The 22,169-nt window shown below is 41.0% G+C and overlaps 1 protein-coding gene and 1 long non-coding RNA gene across 2 annotated transcripts in view; one reads left to right on the forward strand and one right to left on the reverse strand.

Moving 5' to 3' along the window:
• Window positions 1–22,169, forward strand: part of SLC28A3 (solute carrier family 28 member 3) — a 63,384-nt gene that overhangs the window by 24,241 nt on the left and 16,974 nt on the right. Inside the window, exons 2-8 of the mRNA XM_037158596.2 lie at window positions 1,538–1,633; window positions 5,964–6,046; window positions 8,659–8,750; window positions 17,993–18,182; window positions 19,239–19,383; window positions 20,622–20,735; window positions 21,370–21,447. Of these exons, the coding sequence (XP_037014491.2) occupies window positions 1,538–1,633; window positions 5,964–6,046; window positions 8,659–8,750; window positions 17,993–18,182; window positions 19,239–19,383; window positions 20,622–20,735; window positions 21,370–21,447 (798 nt within the window). The remainder of the gene's footprint in view (window positions 1–1,537; window positions 1,634–5,963; window positions 6,047–8,658; window positions 8,751–17,992; window positions 18,183–19,238; window positions 19,384–20,621; window positions 20,736–21,369; window positions 21,448–22,169) is intronic.
• Window positions 1–22,169, reverse strand: part of LOC119059061 (uncharacterized) — a 156,908-nt gene that overhangs the window by 5,269 nt on the left and 129,470 nt on the right. The window lies entirely within an intron of this gene.

Genomic DNA, 22,169 nt, shown 5'->3' on the forward strand with positions numbered 1-22,169 from the left:
TAGAGGGGAAGGGGGGAAGGAGAGAGGGAGAGAAGCATCAATGTATGGTTGCCTTCGTGCATCCCCTGCTGGGAACTGGCCTGCAGGGAACCGGCCTGCAACCCAGGCATGTGCCCTGACTGGGAATCGAACCGCGATTGTATGGTTCGCAGGCCCGCACTCAATCCACTGAGCTACACCAGCCAGGGCCTGGTTCTTTCTTTAATCAGCTTATTCATTTAAACACCTCATCTTTGTCGTCCTACCCCTAGGGTGCTGTTTGTCCCCACATACAAAAACCTACTCAGAATGGTCATTGACCTAAATATAAGACCTGAAACAATAAATCAGATAGAAGAAAACATAGACACTAAACTTACAGACCTTGGTCTTTAAGTTTATGAATCTGACTCCAAAAGCAAGGGAAGTAAATTAATGGAACTATATCAAAATATAAAGCTTTTGCATAGCAAAAGAAACTGCCAACAAAACAAAAAGGCAACATCCAAATGGAAGAAGATTCAAACAACAGCTCCAACAAGGAGTTAACCTCAAAAATATATAAAGAACTCATATAACTCAACACCAAACAAACAAACATCCAATTAAAAAAAGGGCAGGGGACCTGAACAGACACTTCTCCCAGGAAGACATACTAATGGCCAAGAGATGTATGAAACAATGCACCACTTCACTAGCTATTAGAGAAATGCAAATGGAAACTACAATGAGATACCACCTCACACCCGTTAGAATGGCCAACAAGAGGACAAGTAATAACAAGTGCTGGAGAGATTGTGGAGAAAAAGGAAGCCTCATTCACTGCTGATGAAAATGTAAACTTGTACAGCCAGTATGGAAAACAGTATGGAGATTCCTTAAAAAATTAAAAATAGAGTTACCATGTGACCCATCAATCCCTCTTCTGGGTATCTATCTGAAAAATTTAAAAATAGTTATTGGCAAAGACACATGCACCCCTATGTTTACTGCAGCATTATTCACAGTAGTCGAGACAGGGAAACAACCAAAATGTCCTTCAATATATGATTGGATAAAGAAGATGTGGTATGCACACACACAATGGAATAGTATTCAGCTATAAGAAAAGATGAAACACTGCCATTTACAAAAACATGGATGGACCCTGAGAATATTATGCTAAGAGAAATAAGTCAGATTGAAAGTGTTAAGAATCATATGATTTCACTCACATGTGGGATATGAAACTGAAATCTACAAATGAACTTACAAACAACAGCTCATAGACACAGGCAACAGTATGGTGGTTACCAGAAGGAAGGGGGTGGAGGAGTGTAGTAGAGGGTAAAGGGGGTCAACTATGTGGTGACAGAAGATGATTTGACTCTGGGTGGTGGGCACACAATGCACTATACAGATCCTATATCATAGAAATATACACTTGAAACCTAAATCTTATTAACCAATGCCGTTCCAATACATTTAATAAAAAGAAAGATGACATCTAGGCACCATTCTGAAAAAACATTTTTTTGCCTCTGAAATTTTATTTTTCCAACCTCTACTTTGTTTCTAGAATGAAGAAAACATTCATGAAAACCAGTACACATCAGGAAATGACTCCTTACGGAGTAGAGTTGTGCAAAACAGAGAACACGTCAACACCAAACAGGTATGGGCAGAGATCACTGAGAGAGTTTATCACCATGGTAACCATTGTGCAACAGGCACTTGAGAGGTATGGGGACAGAAAGCATGGAGCTCAGCTAGCACTCAGAAGAATGAGTTAAATGGTAATCAGACTGTGTAAGGCAAAGTCATGAAAAAAAATATGTGCCTGAACAATGGTTTTATGTTTATACACCTGTCCTTAGAGTTAGTTCTCTGACAGGGAGAGCACTCAGGCTTCCCTGACATGCCATTGCTGCAGATTGCAAGCTCTGTCCTGTGCAGAAAACACTGGTTTAACCAAAAGCATTTCAATTTTAAGGTAAATGAGGCAGACAAGAAAGGTTTTAAGATATGGCTCTGAAACAGTGTCCATCAGGCCTGAGGGGTCCTCCGTGATGCCAGGTGACACAGCAGGCTGAAGCACTCCACCATGATGTCACTTTTTATTTCCTTTATGTATTGAATTCTGGGTAGGATCTCACTTGAAGAAAGCCTTCTGCTCTTAAAAAGTGAGCAAATTCTCCACGTCAGTCATCTTTCTTTTTTATTTTATTTTTATTTTTAGAAATTCTGGGTGCCCATTTATTGAGGGGAGGGTTATTCTCATGATTAAAAAGCATAACTTGTTTAAAGGAGAAAAACAATTCTGAAAAATTATCGCAGCAAAATCGCAGCAAAGACAAAAAAGAAACCTGTCATTTCAGGAATAATCAGTGCCTAACATTTCATAATAAGGCCTTTTAATGCAAGTGCATGCATGTGGTACCCATACAGGGATGGTGCTACACATATTACTACTGTCTATTTCATTCACCATATTGTAAAACGTGTTAATTTTGCTGAATACTATTCAAAAAAAAAAGAGAGAAAAAAGACTTCTGTCCACACAAAACCTGCACATGGATGTTTATAGTAGTTTTACTCATAATCATCAAACCTTGGAAGCAGCCAATATGTCTTTCAGTAGGTGAATGGTTCCGTGGACTGTGGTCTATCCAGACAATGGAATATTCTTCAGCGCTAGAAACAAATGACTTGTCAAGTCATGAAAAGACATAGGAGAACATTAAATGCACATTAGTAAGTGAAAGAGGCCAATTGAAATGGCTTCATAGTATATGACTGCAACTCTGTGACCTTCTGGAAAAGGAAAACTGTGGAGACAGCAAAATGGTCAGTGGTTGCCAAGAGGGGAGGGAGGGTGACTAGGCACAAAGGATTTTTAAGGAAGTTGAAACTATTCTGTATGAAACTAGAATGCTTGATACATGTTATTAAACACTTCTCCAAAACCACAGAATGTAAAACACTGTTAAACAAAAAACCTTCACTGCCAAAAGATTCTTCTGAAAGAAGGGATTTATTGAGCCACGTGCTAGCCTGAAAAAGGAGCCCGACCTGGGGCATGCAGACCAAACCACCAACAGCAGAGCTAAATGGACGAGACAACATGACCGCCATCCTGAGGGGGCTGAGCGAGGCTCTTTTATACAGTGAATTTGGGGAAGAAAGATGAAGGTTGCTTTAAAAGAATGTACATTGGCTATAGACAAGGGGGGAGGAGAAGGTGAAGCAAAGAAAATCCTGGAATAGGTGCACAGTCCATAAGGAAGGAGTGTTGATACAGGCAACAGTCCAGAAAGTGCATGAGTAAGGCAGGTGTGGTGGTGTCGGTGGTCCGCTCTTCAGATAAGAATCGAAATAGTGCCTGGAAGTTGATTTGAAGTTTCAACATACATTCAGGACTGTGAACTACCCTTTGTTGATTTCTGCCCTTGACTCTGTTAACTGCTTAACTTCTCTTTTCTTCCTGCTGTCCAGCCTGCTCTAATTTAATGTAGGGCATCTTAGAATTTCTCTCTGTAGATACCAAGAGTGGACCCCAATGTAAACTATGGACTTTGTAGATTTATTGATTACAACAAAAGCACCACTCTGATGAGAGAAATCAATAACGGGGAGGCAATGGAGGGAAGGGGGCAGGGAATATATGGGAAGTCTCTATACCTTCCCTGCTATTTTGCTGTGAACCTGTAACTGCTCTAAAAAGTCTCTTTAAAAACTGTTTCACAAAACAATATCAAAAACAAAAAATTAGACACTTTACTGTTGTAAACAGGAATGTGAGGACTGAGAAGTAGCTGTTGGATTTGGTAACAGTGGTCCTTGAGGGGCCTCGGCAGCAGCCAGCTCAGTATGAGCTGCTCCCAGAGGGCTGCAAGAACAGAATGTGAGAGAGTGGTCACTAAAGGAAAAGGCAGCTCTCTCCAGTGGTCTGGCTGTGAAGGGAGGAAAGGAAGGCAGATGTCTCATGACTGTGGGATCAAGAAGACTTTGTTGTTATTTTGTGTTATTTTGTTTTAAATATGGAACAGGTTTGGGGGGCGGGGAAGAAAACAATAGTGATGCTTGACATTCCATAGATAGTAGGTAACTTGGGGCAAATTCCCTGTAAAAATAATTATAATCATTTAAATTGAATATTTACCAAAATTAACATTGGCCAAGCTAAGTGATGGATGGGAAAAAAAAACAATACTGGTCATCTCTGCCTGTGTCCCCAGCACCTACAGCTTGAACTCAGCTGGTCTTTTCTGCAGTTAGCCTCTCCCTTCCTACTTCCTGGGGTCCAGCCTAGGAAAGGAAAGTAATCTGAGTCAGAAGTACAAGTCAGTTTGGCATCAAAGGACTCCATGATTCTTGTGGATCCTTTCAGCTCAGAGACATGTTAATGACTTCTTTCTATGAGTTCTGTTGAAGTAAAAAGAACCAATGGCCACATGGGATATGACGGAAAGCAGAAGCTGAGATTTGGCCTTATATCTCTTACAGCTTGTTCAAAACAGTTCCACACCTGCATACTTCCCACTTTTCCTCACTATTGCTTGTGATAGCATTTTAGACATTATTGCAGAAAGAAAGGAGATAGGAAATTCTCTACACCATCTCAAGAACAGGACAGGTTATGGATATTGAGTTCAAATGGTACCTAGAAAGATTATCCATGAAAAGCTGACCCAGGTATGTACGTGCTTCACTCATTAACTAGAGCAAGGTCTGGCTGAGGAAGAGAAACATTTCCCTTTAGCCCAACTGACAGAAGGAGCCTAGTTCCCAAGGGGAAGTTTATCAGCTCTTGAAGATGCTGAGCTAGTGTTCACACCTGCAGGTCAAGCCTTGGGCTGCCAGGAATATAAAACCAGGCTTGGTCTCCATCCTTTGGAAACCAGCGCCAGCTGAGTTTATAGGAGCAATAGTGCAGCCTCTGTTATTAACTTCATTTGGCACTTTTCTGAAACAGAGCTGGAGTTGAATGATTATAGTAGACACAGGAGATGTGAATGCAGAGGTAAGAATGAGTCTGTTCTCTAAACAGAAGAAGAAAATACCTCTCCCAGGTGTGGAGAAAATACCAAGGCACATCATCATTACATTAGCCAAGATTAAAATGAAGGAGAGAATCCTAGAAGCAGCAAGAGATAAGGGGACAGTCACCTACAAAGGAGTTCTCATCAGACTGTCAGCGGATTTCTCAAAAGAGACCTTACAGGCCAGAAGGGGCTGGAAAGAGGTATTCCAAGTCATGAAATCCAAAGACCTACAACCAAGATTGCTCTATCCAGCAAAGTATCCATTTAGAATGGAAGGACAGATAAAGTGCTTCTCAGATAAAACCAAATTCAAGGAGTTCATCATCACCAAGCCCTTATTATATGAAATAGTAAAGGGACTTATCTAAGAAAAAGAAGATTAAAAAAATGAACAGTGAAAGGACAGCAAACTCACAGTTATCAACAACCACACCTAAAACAAAAGCAAATTAAGAGGACAGCTAGATCAGGAGTGAACCATAGAAATGAAGATCACGTGAAGGATTAGCAACAGGGGAGTGGGAGGAGGAGAAGGGGGGAGAAGGTACAGAAAATAAGTAGCATAGACAGTAGGTAGAAAATAGGGGGAGGGTAAAAATAGTAGGGGAAATACAGAATCTAAAGAACTTGAGACATGTGTTCATGAACTGAAGGGGGGAATGGTGAGGGAGGGGTGTGCAGGGTGGAGGGGAACTGAGGGGGGAAATAGAACAAATGTAATGGCATAATCAATAAAAAAAATTTTAAAAAGAAGAAAAGGGAGAGAAAAATGTGATTCTGGATCACACGTTGTGTGTGTATGTCTATCTGTGTTAGGGAGGAAAATATCTAATAGGAGCTATCTTCTCTATAATAACTTAAAAGGACATTTTGAAAGTTGTTTGCCAAGAAAAGGAGATCAGGGTCCACTATGCTCAGGATTTTCATCATTGTGTCTCTGCTTCAATGTCTGATTTTCAGGATGAAGAGCAGGTCACCACTGAGCAGAATTCTCTCAGAAATGAAGAAGATGAGAAGGATGATCAAGAGATGCATTCAAAAGGGTACAGGCTTAAACTAGAGAATAAACACACCTACCTCCTAGACAAATGGTTTTGCTACTTTGTTTATCCTTACCTAATTTTTACTTTAAACATCTATTATTATTTATTAGAGATGGTCACCACCACCCATCCTTTTTCCTTACTACCCACCCAACCATTTTCAGAAAAATTAATGGAGATCTACAATAATCAATGTGGTAAATTCAAAGTGCTGATGTCCTGGGAACCCAATACCCAGGACACCCTTTCAATCACAGGTGTAAATTACCAACTAATTGCTTCACTACCCATAAAAATAGTTACTTTATCTTCTCAATGTCAATCAATAAGCAATTGCTTTCTCAAAACCCAATCTACCCACTATTACCTTAAGATATCCTGCAGGTATTCCAAGTCTTTATCACCTCTTAAGGTAGGAGAGGCAAATTATATTATTTTTTTTTTAGATTAAGAAAGTGAAGCTTAGAGAAGTGGCTTTATTCAAGGTTAGTCAACTAGAGATGAAGAAAGCTAACTTAAAATTTCAGCTTCTGATTCCTAGTCCAAGATTATCTGATATTCTATCATAACACTAAAATATCTGTCAATTTTCTAAATTCCTATTTAAATTTAATCTAAATTCCCAAGTCTATGAGGAACTTGGCTTTTATTATCAGAGGATATCTCTGGAGGTGGTCAGAATTCAGATCGAAACATCTTGTCACATAGACGCCATCGAGAAATATTTACTGCCTCAGAAAGCTGAGCTTAGTTCCAGCCTCATCACGCTTCCTGAATCTCTGACCCTGGGGCTTGGAGGGTCTCCTGGGTGGTCAGAGGTGCTCAGCTTTCACTAACGTTAATGGGACAGAACAGCCATGGGGTGGTGGGAAGTGGCTCAGCCCAGATAACAGATGGCAGAAGCCTCCTCCATTTCCAGCTACTTTATTATATGCAGTGGCAGTATGCGCTAATGGACTACAAATACTCCCTGCAATTAAAAAATCTGATAAATCCAGCCTAAAGTAGATGGATGTTCCCTATTAAATTTTGTCTTTCACCACTGCTACTTTTTAACACGATATCCACAACTTGGGGATAATGTGTTATTCCCAATTCGACCATAAAAACTTAGTTTTTACTACACTTCTATTATCCCAACATCTTCTAGAACAGGATTTCTGATTCTCAGTGCACACATTCACACACATACGTAATTACAGAAGTTTTATGAAATAATACCTATCATCACTACACGTGATCTATTCTGACATGTTCAGTTTCTCTAAGTGATGGTTATCATTCACAGTCCACTAATGGGTCCCAACCCACAGCTATAAACTACTGTTTCAGGAAAGCAATATACACTCCTAGCTTGCTTATCTAGTAATTCAACAAATGCCTGTCCAAGGTGCTGGTGCTATAGGGCTCACAAAGCTCTATTTTCCCGGAAGTCAGTCAGATCAAGGTATCATAACAAAAGAATAAAAAGAGAGTATGAGTAAAGTGCAGAAGATCACCTCTGTCTGCAGATATGCAAGAAGGCTTTGTAGAAAGGAAGAGCTTGAGCTGTGCCCTGAAACTTAAAGGGGGCTGAGATTTGGACATATGGGCATAACTGAGGAAGGAAGGGAACTGGAGGCACTAACCAGGGGAAGGAAGGTCCCAGCAGGGAGCTGAGTCCTTTGAGATCCTGGAGGTTAGAATCTTCTACATGGACAAGAAGTGGTTATTTTCAAAATGTTATGCAGTGGCCTGGAAGTGGCAATAGTTAAATGTGCAAGTAAATTCCTTCCACCTGTCCTCCAATGGGAGGCGAGGCCTCCATTAGATGTGGCAGAAAGAGGTACCCATAGGGAAGCCAGAATTAAGAGCAGGTATAGAGGGACCAGGAGCATCTCAAGAGGAATAGAAGACAGTGGCTGTGGGTCTGGCCCTGTGGCCCCCCCCAATCTCATTCGCTGGTGGTCACGATCTTCCTGAAGATGTGATCACATGCACACATTGCTCACACACTACCCATTACCCTGTAACAAAACCCTGAACAGGAACAAAGACATACCAACAATTCTAGAACTTTCTGAGGAAGCTATATGACGACCTACTGGTTACAGCTCTCAAATCCACAAAATCCTATTTTACATTTCAAGCACTCAGTGAAGTCCATCAGCTTCCTACTAAAAAGTGCATTGAGCAAGAACAGGGAACAACCACCTTACCCAAACTCTGGAACAAGAGGGATGAGAGTTCATCGGACTTTTTTTAAAAAATCAGTATTTAATAACTGGCTCACAAGCTAATGGAGGCCCTATGAAAACATCTTCATCCTATGTATTATTTTCATCTTTTGCTTAGTTATCAACCTCTCCCACTCTATTTCCAGGAACAGGCTTTCTGTGTCTCTAGTCTCTCAGCACTTGGCACACCTGTTCAGCAGAGGTGGATCCAAGCCATGGCTGGGTTGAGTCTACAATGCAATGAGTTTCCCATTTCCATTTTGTGGGACATATGCTTCAAGAATTTGTTAGTTAGCTTGCTTTATTTATAAAGCCTCTTCTAGCTGTAATATACCAGTTTGTTTCATGTTACTGGCATTTACTTCTGCCTGACATGTTGCTTTCATGTTGTTACAGGTGTCTGGCAAGGAAGTACGCTACAGTCTATGCTTTCTGTAGGAAACACAAAACAACCATTAGGTACATCATCTGGAGCCTCCTATTAGCAGGTAAATAATGAAAGGGGAAGGGATGCTAGTGTCTCTCTTTGAGGGCCCCCCAAATATTATACCGAGCTTTCTGTGAAAGGAATATAAATTCTCCTTTCCTCTGGACCTCATGAATCATCCAGACAGGGAGAGAAGTAAATCAGGAAGGCCCTGAATTGCAGGTCTCAGCTCAGAGTACCTATCCAGATTGTCTCCCTATCTGGTTGATTTAGGTCACCCACACTGTGCCTTTGTTATTGCAATATGGATTTGAAAGTTGGTTAATGCAAATCCAGGTAACTGAAAAACATGGTGGTAATCACAACGTGGGGATCTAATTGCATGAGGAAGTATAAGCAATTGATAAATACTTTATGGAAATACAATGCTGGGAGTGGCCTAGGGAGGTGTAGTCCACTCCTCTTGCCTGCAGGCAGAGATGTACTGTCTACCAGCAGCAACATCCTGCACTCCCTACCACAAAGAGTCAAAAATCCACATATAAGTTCTGACTCCCCAAAAACTACTAACAGCCTACTGTCGACCCAAAGCCTTACCAGTAACACAGTCGATTAACATATATCTGTATATTGTATGTGTTATGTACTGAATAATTAAAATAAAGTAAACTAGAGCCTGATTCAAGATGGCGATGGAGTAGGATGGAGCAGATACCAGTTCCTAGTACAAAAGGGAGAGAGAAACCTGTCCCATCGGAGGAGGAGAAACTAGCAAGCCAGCAGTTGCCAAGCATATATGAAAATAAGGGACCAGAAACCTCCACGGTCACGGAGGAACCAGACTGTAGGGAGACAGCAGCCATACAGTAGTCTCAGGGACTGAGCAAAGAGAAATAGCGAGGATCTCTGCTGGCGCATGGTTGGGGAACGAGCACCCAGTAGCAGGAGCCCAATGGCGCCTGGGACAGCCGTTCAGCACCCAGACCGCTCCCTCCCTGGGATTTTTTCGCCGGGCCAGCCAAGTGGCCCAGGCAAAGAGGTGTGGAAGGGATTTCAGCCTGCGCACAATTTAGGAGACTAGTCGCCCGACAGCGCAGTGTATCTGGGCGATTGCCTGACGGTGCCTAGGCCAACATTCAGCGCCTGGAAAGCTCCCTCCTTAGGATTTTTGTGCCAGGACCTGCCAAGAGGCCCAACCAAAGGGGAGCAGAGGAGATTTCAGCCTGCGCAGAGTTCTGGGTCCAGCAACTGGCATGGTGCTGCTCCATCCCTAGGTTTTTTCAGCTGAGGTTGGCCAGGGGACCCAGACAAACACAGGAGCAGAAGGAATACACACCACGCAGCATGCCATGATATGCGCACAGAATTTCTAGGTCGGCACCCAGTCCTCAGATTGGCTCCCGGCTTCCAGTCCACCCCCCTCAGACTATCTGGAAGCCCCAGGCGCTGAGGGGTCCTGGGGAAAGAGCTGAGACCCTCAACCCCCTCCCTTTCTGGCCAAGCAAGGTGGGGTGCCAGGAGAGACTTGTTTGATAAAGTTTGCAGAGAGGGTGTTGAGGACAAAGGGCCCCAACCAAGGACTCGGTGGTTGCCAGCCCAGGAGAACTGAGAGGTACAGTGTGGGGCTCTGAATCCAATAGACACAACAGCCTGGTCTGCTCCACACTCAGCTTGGCAGCGAAGCCCAGATTGGGCAGAGGGCCTAGAGCTTCTCCACAGAACAGGGGCAGGTCTGTGCTCAATCCTGAAGGAACCAGGCAACTAGGCCAGTACAGGTGTCCGCAAACACCGCAAACCAGCCCATGGCGGTAACCCCTGGGAGGGGAGTGCTGTGAGGAAGTCCTAGTTCCCCACTGTAGGGAGCTGGGGGGAGGCACCAAGTGTCTGGATCCTGAGAGGGGCTGGCAGAAAAAAATCACAACAATCAACCCTCACCCAACTGCAGCCAAAAAAACCGGTTCAGCTAGTTTGAAGCCAACACGTAACATTTCCTTTTCTGTTGTTGTTTTTGGAGGATTCTTTTTGTTTGTGTGTTTTTTGTTTTTTGTTTCTTGTTTTTTTTTATTTTACTTTATTTTATTTTTGTTATTTCTTTTTTTTTTTACTTTTCTTCCTTTTCCATTCCTTTTCTTTATCTTTTTGCTTTTTTAAAGTAATCTGTTATTTCTTTTAAATTTTATTACTGTATCATCTTTCGATACTTTTGTCCTCTTTTCTTGGATTTTCTGTTTTATTTCTTCTTCTTTTCTTTCTAAACGTATTGCTCTTTCTTCCATTCCCCTACCCTTTTTTTCTTTCTTCCTTTTATTTCTTTCCTTGTCATTTCTTTCTTTTACCCACAAGAGTCACAATCAACTCGAAAATATGAAAAGACCAGAGCTGGACCCATAGAAGAGGCCTCCCAATAGTAGAGTCAGAGAGACAAATTGCACATTGCTGTAGGAGAGAAGCCAAAAGTTGCTGCATATTTGAGTAGGTGGAGCAGAGAACGACAGGATAACCAAAACAGACTGCACCACTGAAATTCACAGGTATTCTACCCCAAAGTTCACACCATAAACCCAGGGTGTCAAAACAGATTAATCTAAGAAGCTGAGGCTAACAAGAAGAGTCTCACAAACAATGGGAAGACAAAGAAACAAACCCCAAATGAAAGGAAAGGAGGAACCCTCAGAAAGAATGTTAGATGAAACAGAGGCGAGTCAACTATCAGATACTGAATTCAAAGCACTGGTTATCAGGAAGTTCAAAGAGCTCACAATGAGCTACCAGAAACTACAGGGAAGCTATAACGATCTCACCACGAACTATATCAACATGAAAAAGGAAATGGAAATTATTAGCAAGGGCCAAGAGGAAATGAAGAATACAATTTCTGAATTAAAAAACACAGTAGAAAGCATTAAAAATAGGGTAGATGAAACAGAAGATTTGATTAGTGAATTGGAGGACAAAGTAGAAAGCATCTCACAGAAAGAACAGGAAAGGGAAAAGAGGCTCAGAAAGAATGAAGAGGGATTAAGAGAAATGCAAGACAATATGAAATGTAATAATATCTGAATAATAGGAATACCAGAAGGAGAAGAAGAAGAACAAGGGATAGAAAACATATTTGAAAGAGTAATGAGAGAAAATTTCCCTAATTTGATAAAAGAAAAAGTCACACAAATCCAGGAATCACACAGAGTCCCATTCAAGAAGAACCCGAGGAGGCCCACTTCAAGACACATCATCATTAAAATGGCAAAATTTCAAGACAAAGAGAGAATCTTAAAGGCAGCAAGGGAGAAAAAAAAAGTAACATACAAGGGAGCCCCAATAACCTGAGAAGTCAGGTTAGCTACTGACCTCAATGGAAACACTCCAAGCAAGAAGAGAATGGAAAGAAATATTTCAAGTAATGAGAAACAGAGGCCTACAACCAAGGCTACTTTACCCAGCAAGGCTCTCAATCAAGATAGAAGGCCAAATAAAGAGCTTCCAAGACAAAAAAAAGTCTAAAAGAATATGCTGCCACCAAGCCAGCGCTACAAGAAATACTAAAAGGACTGCTTTAAGGAAAGGAAGGAAAAGAGACAGACAGAGAGGAACACAGGTACAAAAACGGCAATGAATAAGTACCTATCAATAATAACCTTAAACGTAAATGGATTAAATGCTCCAATCAAAAGACACAGAATAGCTTCATGGATAAGAAAGCATGACTCACACATATGCTGCCTACAAGAGACCCACCTCAGGACAAAAGACCATCACAGACTAAAAGTGAAAGGCTGGAAACAAATTTTCCAAGCAAATGGACAAGAAAAAAAGGCTGGGGTAGCAATTCTCATATCAGACTACTGACTTCAAAAAAGAGCCATAAAGAGAGACCCAGAAGGTCACTTCATAATACTCAAGGGAAGAATCCACCAAGAAGACATTAACATCACAAATATGTATGCACCCAACATAGGAGCACCAAAATATATAAAGAAAATCTTAGAGGAATTCAAGAAAGATATAGACAGCAACACAATTATAGTGGGGGATTTTAACACCCCACTATCAAAAATGGACAAATCTTCCAAACAAAATATCAACAAAGACATTGCGGCATTAAACAACACCCTTGATGAAATGGACCTAACTGATATATATAGAGCTCTTCACCCCAAAGAAGCTAAATACACATTCTTTTCAAATGCACATGGATCATTCTCAAAGATAGACCACATGATAGGACACAAAACAAGCCTCAACAAATTCAAGAATATTGAAATCATACCAAGCATTTTCTCTGACCACAAGGGACTGAACTGGAAACCAACCCCAAAGGAAAAAATCCAAAACACCCAAAATCATGGAGACTGAATGGTATGCTATTAAACAACGAATGGGTCAAGAATGAAATTAGGGAAGAAATCAAAAAGTTTCTGGAAACAAATGAAAATGACCTCACAACAACCCAAAACTTATGGGATACAGCCAAGGCAGTCCTGAGAGGGAAGTTTATAGCAATACAGGCCTACCTAAAGAAAACAGAAACATTTCAAACAAATGACCTTACTCTACGCCTGCAAGAACTCGAGGAACAACAACAAAAACAGCCCAAAGCAAGTAGAAGGAAGGAAATAACTAAGATCAGAGCAGAACTAAATGACATAGAGACTAAAAGTACAATTCTAAAGATCAATGAATCCAGGAGTTGGTTCTTTGAAAAAATAAACAAAATAGACAAGCCTTTAAGTAGGCTCATCAAGAAAAGAAGGAAACGGACACAAATAAACACAATCAGAAATGAAACAGGAGAGATTACAACTGATACCACAGAAATAGGAAGGATTGTAAGAAATTACTATGAAGAACTGTATGCCAAGAAATTTGAGAACCTAGGGGAAATGGACACATTTCTAGAAAAATATAATCTCCCAAAACTCAGTGAAAAAGAAGTAGCAAACCTGAATAGACCAATAACAGCAAAAGAAATTGAAGCAGTAATCAAAAAGCTCCCATCACACAGAAGCCCCAGACCAGGTGGGTTCACAGGAGAATTCTACAAAGCATTTAAGGAAGAGCTAACCCCTATTCTTCGTAGACTATTCCAAAAAATCCAGAAGGATGGAAAACTCCCAAACTCCTTTTATGAAGCCAGCATCATCCTAATTCCAAAACCAGATAGAGATACAACAAAGAAAGAAAACTTCAGGCCAATATCACTGATGAACATAGATGCTAAAATCCTCAACAAAATATTGGCAAATCACATCCAACAATATATCAAAAAGATCATACACCATGACCAAGTGGGATTCATCCCAGGGATGCAAGGATGGTTCAACATTCTCAAATCAATAAATGTAATTCATCACATAAACAAAAGCAAAGACAAAAACCACATGATCATATCAATAGATGTAGAAAAAGCTTTTGATAAGGTACAACACCCATTTATGATAAAAACACTTAGCAAAGTGGGAATAGAGGGAGCATTCCTCAATATAATAAAGGCCATATATGAGAGACCTACAGCCAATATCATACTCAATGGGCAAAAACTAAAAGTTTTTCCACTAAGATCAGGAACAAGACAAGGATGTCCACTTTCACCACTTCTATTCAATATAGTTTTGGAAGTTTTGGCCACAGTGATCAGACAGGAAAAGGAAATAAAAGGCACCCAAATAGGAAAGGAGGAAACAAAACTGTCACTGTTGGCAGATGACATGATAGTGTACATGGAAAATCCTATAGACTCTACCAAAAACTGCTTAAACTACTTAATGAATTTGGCAAAACAGCAGGATATAGTCAATATCCAGAAATCAAAGCCATTTTTGTATACTAACAATGAATCAGCAGAAGCAGAAATCAAGGAAAAAAATCCCATTTGATATAGCAAAAAGAAAAATAAAATATCTGGGAATAAACCTAACCAAGGAGGTAAAAAACCTGTATGCAGAACACTACACAACATTGAAGAAAGAAATCAAGGAAGATACAAACAAATGGAAACATATACCTTGTTCATGGATTGGAAGAATTAACATCATCAAAATGTCCATACTACCCAAAGCAATATACAGATTCAATGCAATACCTATTAAAGTACCAATGGCATATTTCACAGACATAGAACAAACATTTCAAAAATGTATATGGAACCATAAATGACCCTGAATAGCAGCTGCACTTTTGAGAAAGAAGAACAAAGTAGGAGGGATCACAATACCTGATATCAAACTGTATTACAAAGCCACTGTAATCAAAACAGCTTGGTACTGGCATAAAAACAGGCACATAGACCAATGGAACAGAACAGAGAGTCCAGAAATCAACCCAACTCTCTACAGTCAATTAATATTCGACAAAGGGGGCAATAACATAAAATGGAGTAAAGATAGCCTCTTCAACAAATGGTGTTGGGAGAACTGGACAGCTACGTGCAAAAAAATGAAACTTGAGCACCAACTTACATCATACACCAAAATAAATTCAAGGTGGATAAAAGACTTAAATATAAGCCATGAGACCATTAAAGTCCTAGAGGAGAACATTGGCAAGAAAATCTCAGATATTCCATGCAGCAATGTTTTTACTGATATGTCCCCTAGAGCAAGGAATATAAAGGAAAGAATAAACAAATGGGATCTCATCAAAATAAAAAGCTTCTGCATGGCTAAAGGAAACAGTACTAAATTAAAAAGACAACCAACTGTATGGGAAAACATATTTGGCAATGATACCTCAGACAAAGGTTTAATCTCCAAAATATACTAAGAACTTACAAGACTCCACTCTAAGAAGACATCTAACCCAATTAAAAAATGGGAAAAGGACTTGAACAGACACTTCTCCAAGGAGGACATACAAAATATCCAGAGACACATGAAGAGATGCTCAATATCGTTAGCTATTGGAGAGATGCAAATTAAAACCACAATGAGATACCACTTTACACCGGTCAGGATGGCTATCATAAACAAAGCAACAAACAACAAATATTGGAGAGGGTGTGGGGAAAAGGGGTCAGTTCACTGTTGGTGGGATTGCAGACTGGTACAACCATTATGGAAAACAGTATGGAATTTTCTCAGAAAAATAAAAATTGGCCTGCCTTTTGACTCAGCAATTCCACTGCTAGGATTATATCCCAAGAATCCTAAAACATCAATTTTAAAGAACCTATGCACCACAATGTTCATAGCAGCACAATTTACAATAGCCAAGAGTTGGAAGCAGCCTAGGTACTCATCAGTAAATGAATGGATCAAAAAATTGTAGTACATATACATGATGGAATTCTATGCAGCAGAGAGAAAGAAGGAGCTACTACCCTTTGCAACAACATGGATGGAACTGGAAAGCATTGTGCTGAGTGAAATAGGCCAGGCATTGAAAGACAAATACCATATGATCTCACCTTTAACTGGAAGCTAAACAACAAAACAAACAAGCAAACAGAATAAAAACAAAGACACTGAAATAGAGAACAAGTGGGCAGTGACCAGAGGGGAGAGGGAAGGGAATTTAAGGGGAAAAAAGGGGAGGGATTTTGAGGAACAAGTATGAAAGACACAGGGATGAGGACTGGGGGGGGAGGAAATGGGAGGGAGGTGGGGAGCATGGGGCAGGGGGGGCTGGGATGGGAGAAATAGACCAAAAAAAACTGTACTTGAAAAATGACTAAATAAAATTTTAAAAAATAAAAATAAAAATAAATAAAGTAAACTAGAGGGAAGAAAATGTTACTAAGAAGAGAAACTACATTTCTAGTATCTAGTTTTAAAAACCCACAAATAAGTGGACCCACGTGTTCAAACCCATGTTGTTCAAGGGCCAATAGCACATAGAAGAACAGGTTTTTTGATATTCTCCCTCCAAAGCAAAGAAACCCACCCATTTTAAAGAATATTCCTATCTATAAAACATGAACCCTACTACCTAAGTCCAGTGAAATTAATCCAAGATTCTACACCTTCAAAGGTAGTATGGTTTTCCTGGTGCTCACGTAGCCAGAACAGGAAATAGCAGGATTGTAAGTTTTCTCCGTACAAGTCCATCTGGTATTTTGCAGGCCATACATCAAAACCACACATCTCTGCCCTCATAGTACAAAAGTGAACAGACACACATGGCCATGTCCCCATTAGACTTTATTTACAGAATGCAAATACATGTATACAAATACAGCTGTACTTGCTACGTAAAAAACAAGGGGCAGGCCAAATTTGCCTTACAAACAAAACCATGTTTGCTGACCATTAATGGAAACTTTGTTGTTCTTCTCCTAGCATCCCGTCTTCAAAAGCAGCCACCTTGTTCACCACCCCCACCACTTTCCTTTGCAGATTCTGCAGCACTTAGAGATGGTCGATATGGTACTTAGAGATTTTCCTTCTCAAGCTTAGGCCAAATCTTAGCTGTGAACCAGGAGAATCAGTACCTCTTTGCCAATGGTACTGATCACCAAACTCTTAATCTATGAAATGTTAAAGGGACTTATCTAAGAAAAAGAAGATAAAAAACATGTACAGTAAAATGACAGCAAACTCACAATTATTAAGAACCACATCTAAAACAAAAACAAACTAAGCAAACAGCTAGAACAGCAACAGAACCACAGAAATGGAGATCACATGGAAGGTTAGCAACAGGGGAGTGGGAGGAGGAGAGAGGGGGGAAAAGGTGCAGAGAATAAGTAACATAGATGGTAGGTAGAAAATAGACAGTGGGAAGGCCAGAATAGTATGAGAAATGTAGAAGCTAAAGGACTTATGACACATGGACATTAAGTAAAGGGGGGAATGTGAGAGGCTGTGCAGGGTGGAGAGGAATGAAGGGGGGGAAATGGGACAACTATAATAGCACAATCAATAAAACATATTTTTTAAAAAAGATTCAAGAACTCAGAATATTTTATAACCTAGCACCCTATCCTCCTAGCATTCAGGATGAGACTGTTAGGGACTTAAAATCAGAGGAGCCATTAGTCACATCAAGAAAAGCAAGAGTGCCCTGACCATGTGGCTCAGTAGGTTGGGCGTCATCCCAGTCAGGGCACAGCCTGGGTTGCATGGCTGGGTCCCCGACAGGGGGGGACATGCAAGAGGCAATCAATTAATGTTTCTCTCCCTTTCTTTCCCCCCTTTCCTCTCTCTATAAAATAAATAAATAAAATCTTTTAAAAATATATATCAAGAGTGCTCCTTGATTCAATGGTTTGTTCTTTGAATCTGTCCTTGGATGAGCCAGATCAGGGCTGGAGGCTGGTTGCCTGCATGTGTTAGTGATGCTCTTTGTCTGCCTTTGCTTCCTGGACAGTTTACCTGGGTTTGGTGATCACAGCCTGCGTGCTAAATTTTCATAGAGCCCTTCCTCTTTTTGTGATCACTGTGGCTGCCATCTTCTTTGTGATCTGGGATCTCTTAATGGCCAAATATGAATCTCGAATTGATGAGTTCCTGTCTCCTGGCAGAAGACTTCTGGACAGCCATTGGTTCTGGCTAAAGTGGTAAATACATTTGGTTTTCTTATTACATTTGGGAGGGTGTTAGTTTTTTCCAACACCGCTCCAAAAATTTGATCTGAAATTCCTTCCTCGGTGATGGGATATTTCATCTAGAAACAACCTCAGGGATAATTTTTTTAAATGTTTTCATTTTATAAGGAGGAAAGCAAGGCTTAGATAGGGCAATGACTCATTAGAGATGTGTTCAAATGTCCCTATAAACGACCTCAGTTTCAAGCGCTACTGAATGGTAAAATGTACAAAACATGGGACCATTTTACTTGGGGAGGTTGCTTCCTGCTCTGGTCTTCTTGGGAGGAAGAACCTGTATAGTACTAAAAGCAACTTTTTCCTGTAGGACCTTGTGTCCTGCAGGTGGCCACTCAGAGCTTTCCCCTCCATCTCTGTATGTGAGACTTCCTCTCCCTCGCTGACCCTCCTGGTAGGATCCAGGACCTTTTTTTCCCAGCATGGCCCACATGGGATCTACTGGGAAACTTCACACAGCCTTGGCCTAGTGAACCAGGACAATGCCATGCTGACACAGCACCCTTTCTGGGTTTGCCATACAAGCCATGAAGCAGACTTGTCAAACCTTCTAGATTCCCCAGGGAGTCAGAACCCCATCTCAAGCCCAGCTTAGTTCTCTGAGGCTCAGGCAAATTGCCTCAACTGCAGAGAACACATTTCAAGTTCTCCCTTAAAAAGTAACATCTCACTCATCTCCCAAAACAGAGGTGAGGACTCCCAGTAGCTCTTTCAAAGAAATAACCAGACTTCTTTCTCCAAACACCTTTTTTCCTGACTTCTTTATATATCCTTAAGCCAGCCAAGAGCCCAAGAGTTGTGAAGTGAGGAAAACACATTGCTTAATTTTTTGGCTATTTGCCTTTATAGCCACAACCAAAGAGGATCTGATGCAATTTGTAGAAGCACAACTTCTCGGTGCCAGGGTTTGTTACTCTTGTTAATATTTTTATGCTTCGTAGTTTAAGCCTGATTGGAATTTTCCAGTTAGCCCAGCAAATGACGCCAAGGCCTCTTTTCCGGTTCTCTTAGGGTAATTTGGAGTTCCCTGATCCTGGGGATTATTCTATGGCTGTCCCTTGATACCGCCAAACTGGGCCAACAGCAGCTGGTGTCCTTCGGGGGGCTCAGCATGTATATTATCCTGCTGTTTCTATTTTCCAAGTACCCAACCAAAGTAAGTACAAAATTGATCTTTTGGAGGGGGAGGTTCCCTCTTATTTTTCATGTATAAATTGTTCAAATTAATGAGCGTGGGATAATTTAACTGTTATTCAATATTTGTCCCACCTTGCTATGATAGTTTAAGTGCCTAGGGTGCCCTTCCTTCCAGAACGTTCATTGTACAGTCACTCTCTCACTTTTCACTCTCAGTAATTTTCCAGCTACACAACCAGGGAGGTGTTTTCTCCTGTCAAGTGCAATTACTGCTCAAGTACCCACTTCCTGCTGGGGAACACAAACACAAAGTACAAAGAAAACTCATCCATTTTGATCCAGATTTCCGCAGACCAACAAATAATCTAACATTCTACCACTGGATTCCACAGTTTATCAAATTTCCATTTGCAATTTAGGCTGTTCCACTCCAAAATTTTGTTCTTAAACAGCTTTGTTCACTTGGAATTCAATTCTCATTCTTATTCTGTCCACTGGTAACCCATTAAATGGGCAAGAATTCTGAGACATTGAAGCTTTCATATATGACTCACACAGCACACTCTGGAAGACTTACTGGCTGAAAGGGTGATCCAAGGAACAAAAAAGTCACCTACTATGATCTTGACTCTTCGCCATGTTCTGGTGAATGTCTCCACTGTGCTCTGTGTCTCTGATCCCTTAGTTCTTTGCAGGCCACTCATCTCTGCACCAGCAATGAAAGCAGGTGATTGTCCATTACTGCTGCACTCTCTGGGTCTGCATTAGAGTTAATTGGTGCCTTTCACAGTGAAATGAGAGCCCCTCAACATAGTGGAATTTCATTTAATTCACTTGCAAATCATCAGATCAACAAACCTTGAACACACAGAGAAGTCATGTTCTGCCTTCCTGTTTTCCAGGTAAAGGAAACAATGGCACGTATCTAATAGGAAGAGCTCAGCTAGAAATGCCAGGTCCTTCCTCCTGTAATGGCCCTTTGAAGCTCACTCTTGCGCCTAAGTTATTTTATCATGACGTGACAGTTACATACTTGCCCAGGACTGGAGGTTTCAAACTCAGGATTAGCAAGAAGAAATGCAACTCTGAGGTGTTTGAGTATAATCCTATCAAGGGCTTCCATGCACTTGACTGCTTTGGGCCCCCACCAAAAAGAAGTCATAGGCTGCATGGCAGAAAATAGTGATCTTTTCTGCATTGTTGCTGAGGTTAGAATTCATTTTCTAATAAGATGTATCTCTTCCTCCTTCTGTTTAGGTTTACTGGAGGCCCGTCTTTTGGGGACTTGGGATACAGTTTCTTCTTGGGCTCTTAATACTAAGGACTGAGCCAGGATTCGTAGCCTTTGATTGGTTGGGCAAACAAGTTCAGGTAAGTTGGGTTCAAATGAACACCTTGCTTTTGTAATGCTTTTAACATTTGGATATAACTCTTAAGACGTATCAGAAATAGGTTTATTTGTTTGTATTGGTTGACCCAAATTTTAATTCTGTACCATGAGTTAGACAAATAATTTTTTTATGCAACTATGTTCATCCATCTAGTTTATTAATACTATGGTTGTCCCTCACCCATATCATCCATCACACCCCATCCCTATTGCCCCCTGTATTCTGCCCAGTGGGCGTCACACTTTTTAAATGATTTCACAGATAGAGGAGAAACAGGCTTTCTTTGCATCTAGTGGTAACTAGTGCCACCTATGTGCCGTCTGTGACTTGCTGGAGCAATTAATCACGCCCAGCTCGTTCTTGAGTGCTCTGAAGTCAGACTGAATGTCAGAAATGACAGAATATCTATATGCAGGAATAGTTCAAAACTACACTTTTATGCCATCCAGAAGTGGGACAAAGCTGAGAAAATTAACTTTCCAAGTCCATGCAGCAAGTGTGCTGGGTTCCCACCCTCTGCAGAGCCTGGTAGGTCCTGTGAATGGTAAATGCTGCCTCCATGGTCATAATCTTTTACTCAAGAGTGATCTTTTCTTTTCCTTTCTTCATCTCAGACATTCTTGGGGTACACTGATGCTGGTGCTTCATTTGTCTTTGGTGAGAAATTCACAGACCACTTCTTTGCATTTAAGGTAAAGGCAAAAACCAGGTATATACCTGCTGGGCATGTAGTAGATGAATAGCATATTACTACCCTTTTTCATTTACAACTACATATGAGGCCAGTGGACTGCAAACAGTTTACTTTGTTACTATAGTATTAAAGGAAACATCAGAGGAAGTCAGAAATATTCAAAACAATCCTTCGGCAGAGGGCTGGTAGCATTGCCTAAGATACTTATGAAAGTTACATGGGGTAATAATATCTGAGATTTCAGGAGAAAGAACATTAGGTGCCTGGCAGTGAATAGGGCCAGGATGGGTGGCAGCTCTGTGCTCAGGAAACCCCTCAGTCTCAAGCACACCAGGACGGCCATTCACCTGCATCGCCTCCATTCTTCCAGAGCCAGCCCCAAGCTAAATCTGCCACAACCTCCACTGAGTACAGCCTTTACCTAGGCAGGCCTGGAGGCTGGGCCTTCTCCCAACCAAAGGAGGAATGTTATTCCACAAAAGACAGGCAACCTGGCCCCATGCCCAGACCTAATATGTTCCCTCCCAAGGCTCCCACAAGCCCCAGGAGCTCACCTCCCTCTGGGGAAAGCCCTACAAATACTTGCCGAGTCAGAAACTTGCAAGTGGCATTTCCTTCAGCTCTCTTTTTTTTCTTGGTGTGTTGTTGTTCCTACACTTCTAAATTGTTTGCTCACTTAGAGATTCCAAATTTACCTCCAAAGTACTCTAAAATTAGTTA

This window comes from Artibeus jamaicensis, unplaced genomic scaffold, assembly GCF_021234435.1.
Source record: "Artibeus jamaicensis isolate MK-2021 breed Jamaican fruit bat unplaced genomic scaffold, CSHL_Jam_final scaffold_1964, whole genome shotgun sequence".
NCBI classification, from domain to species: Eukaryota; Metazoa; Chordata; class Mammalia; order Chiroptera; family Phyllostomidae; genus Artibeus; species Artibeus jamaicensis.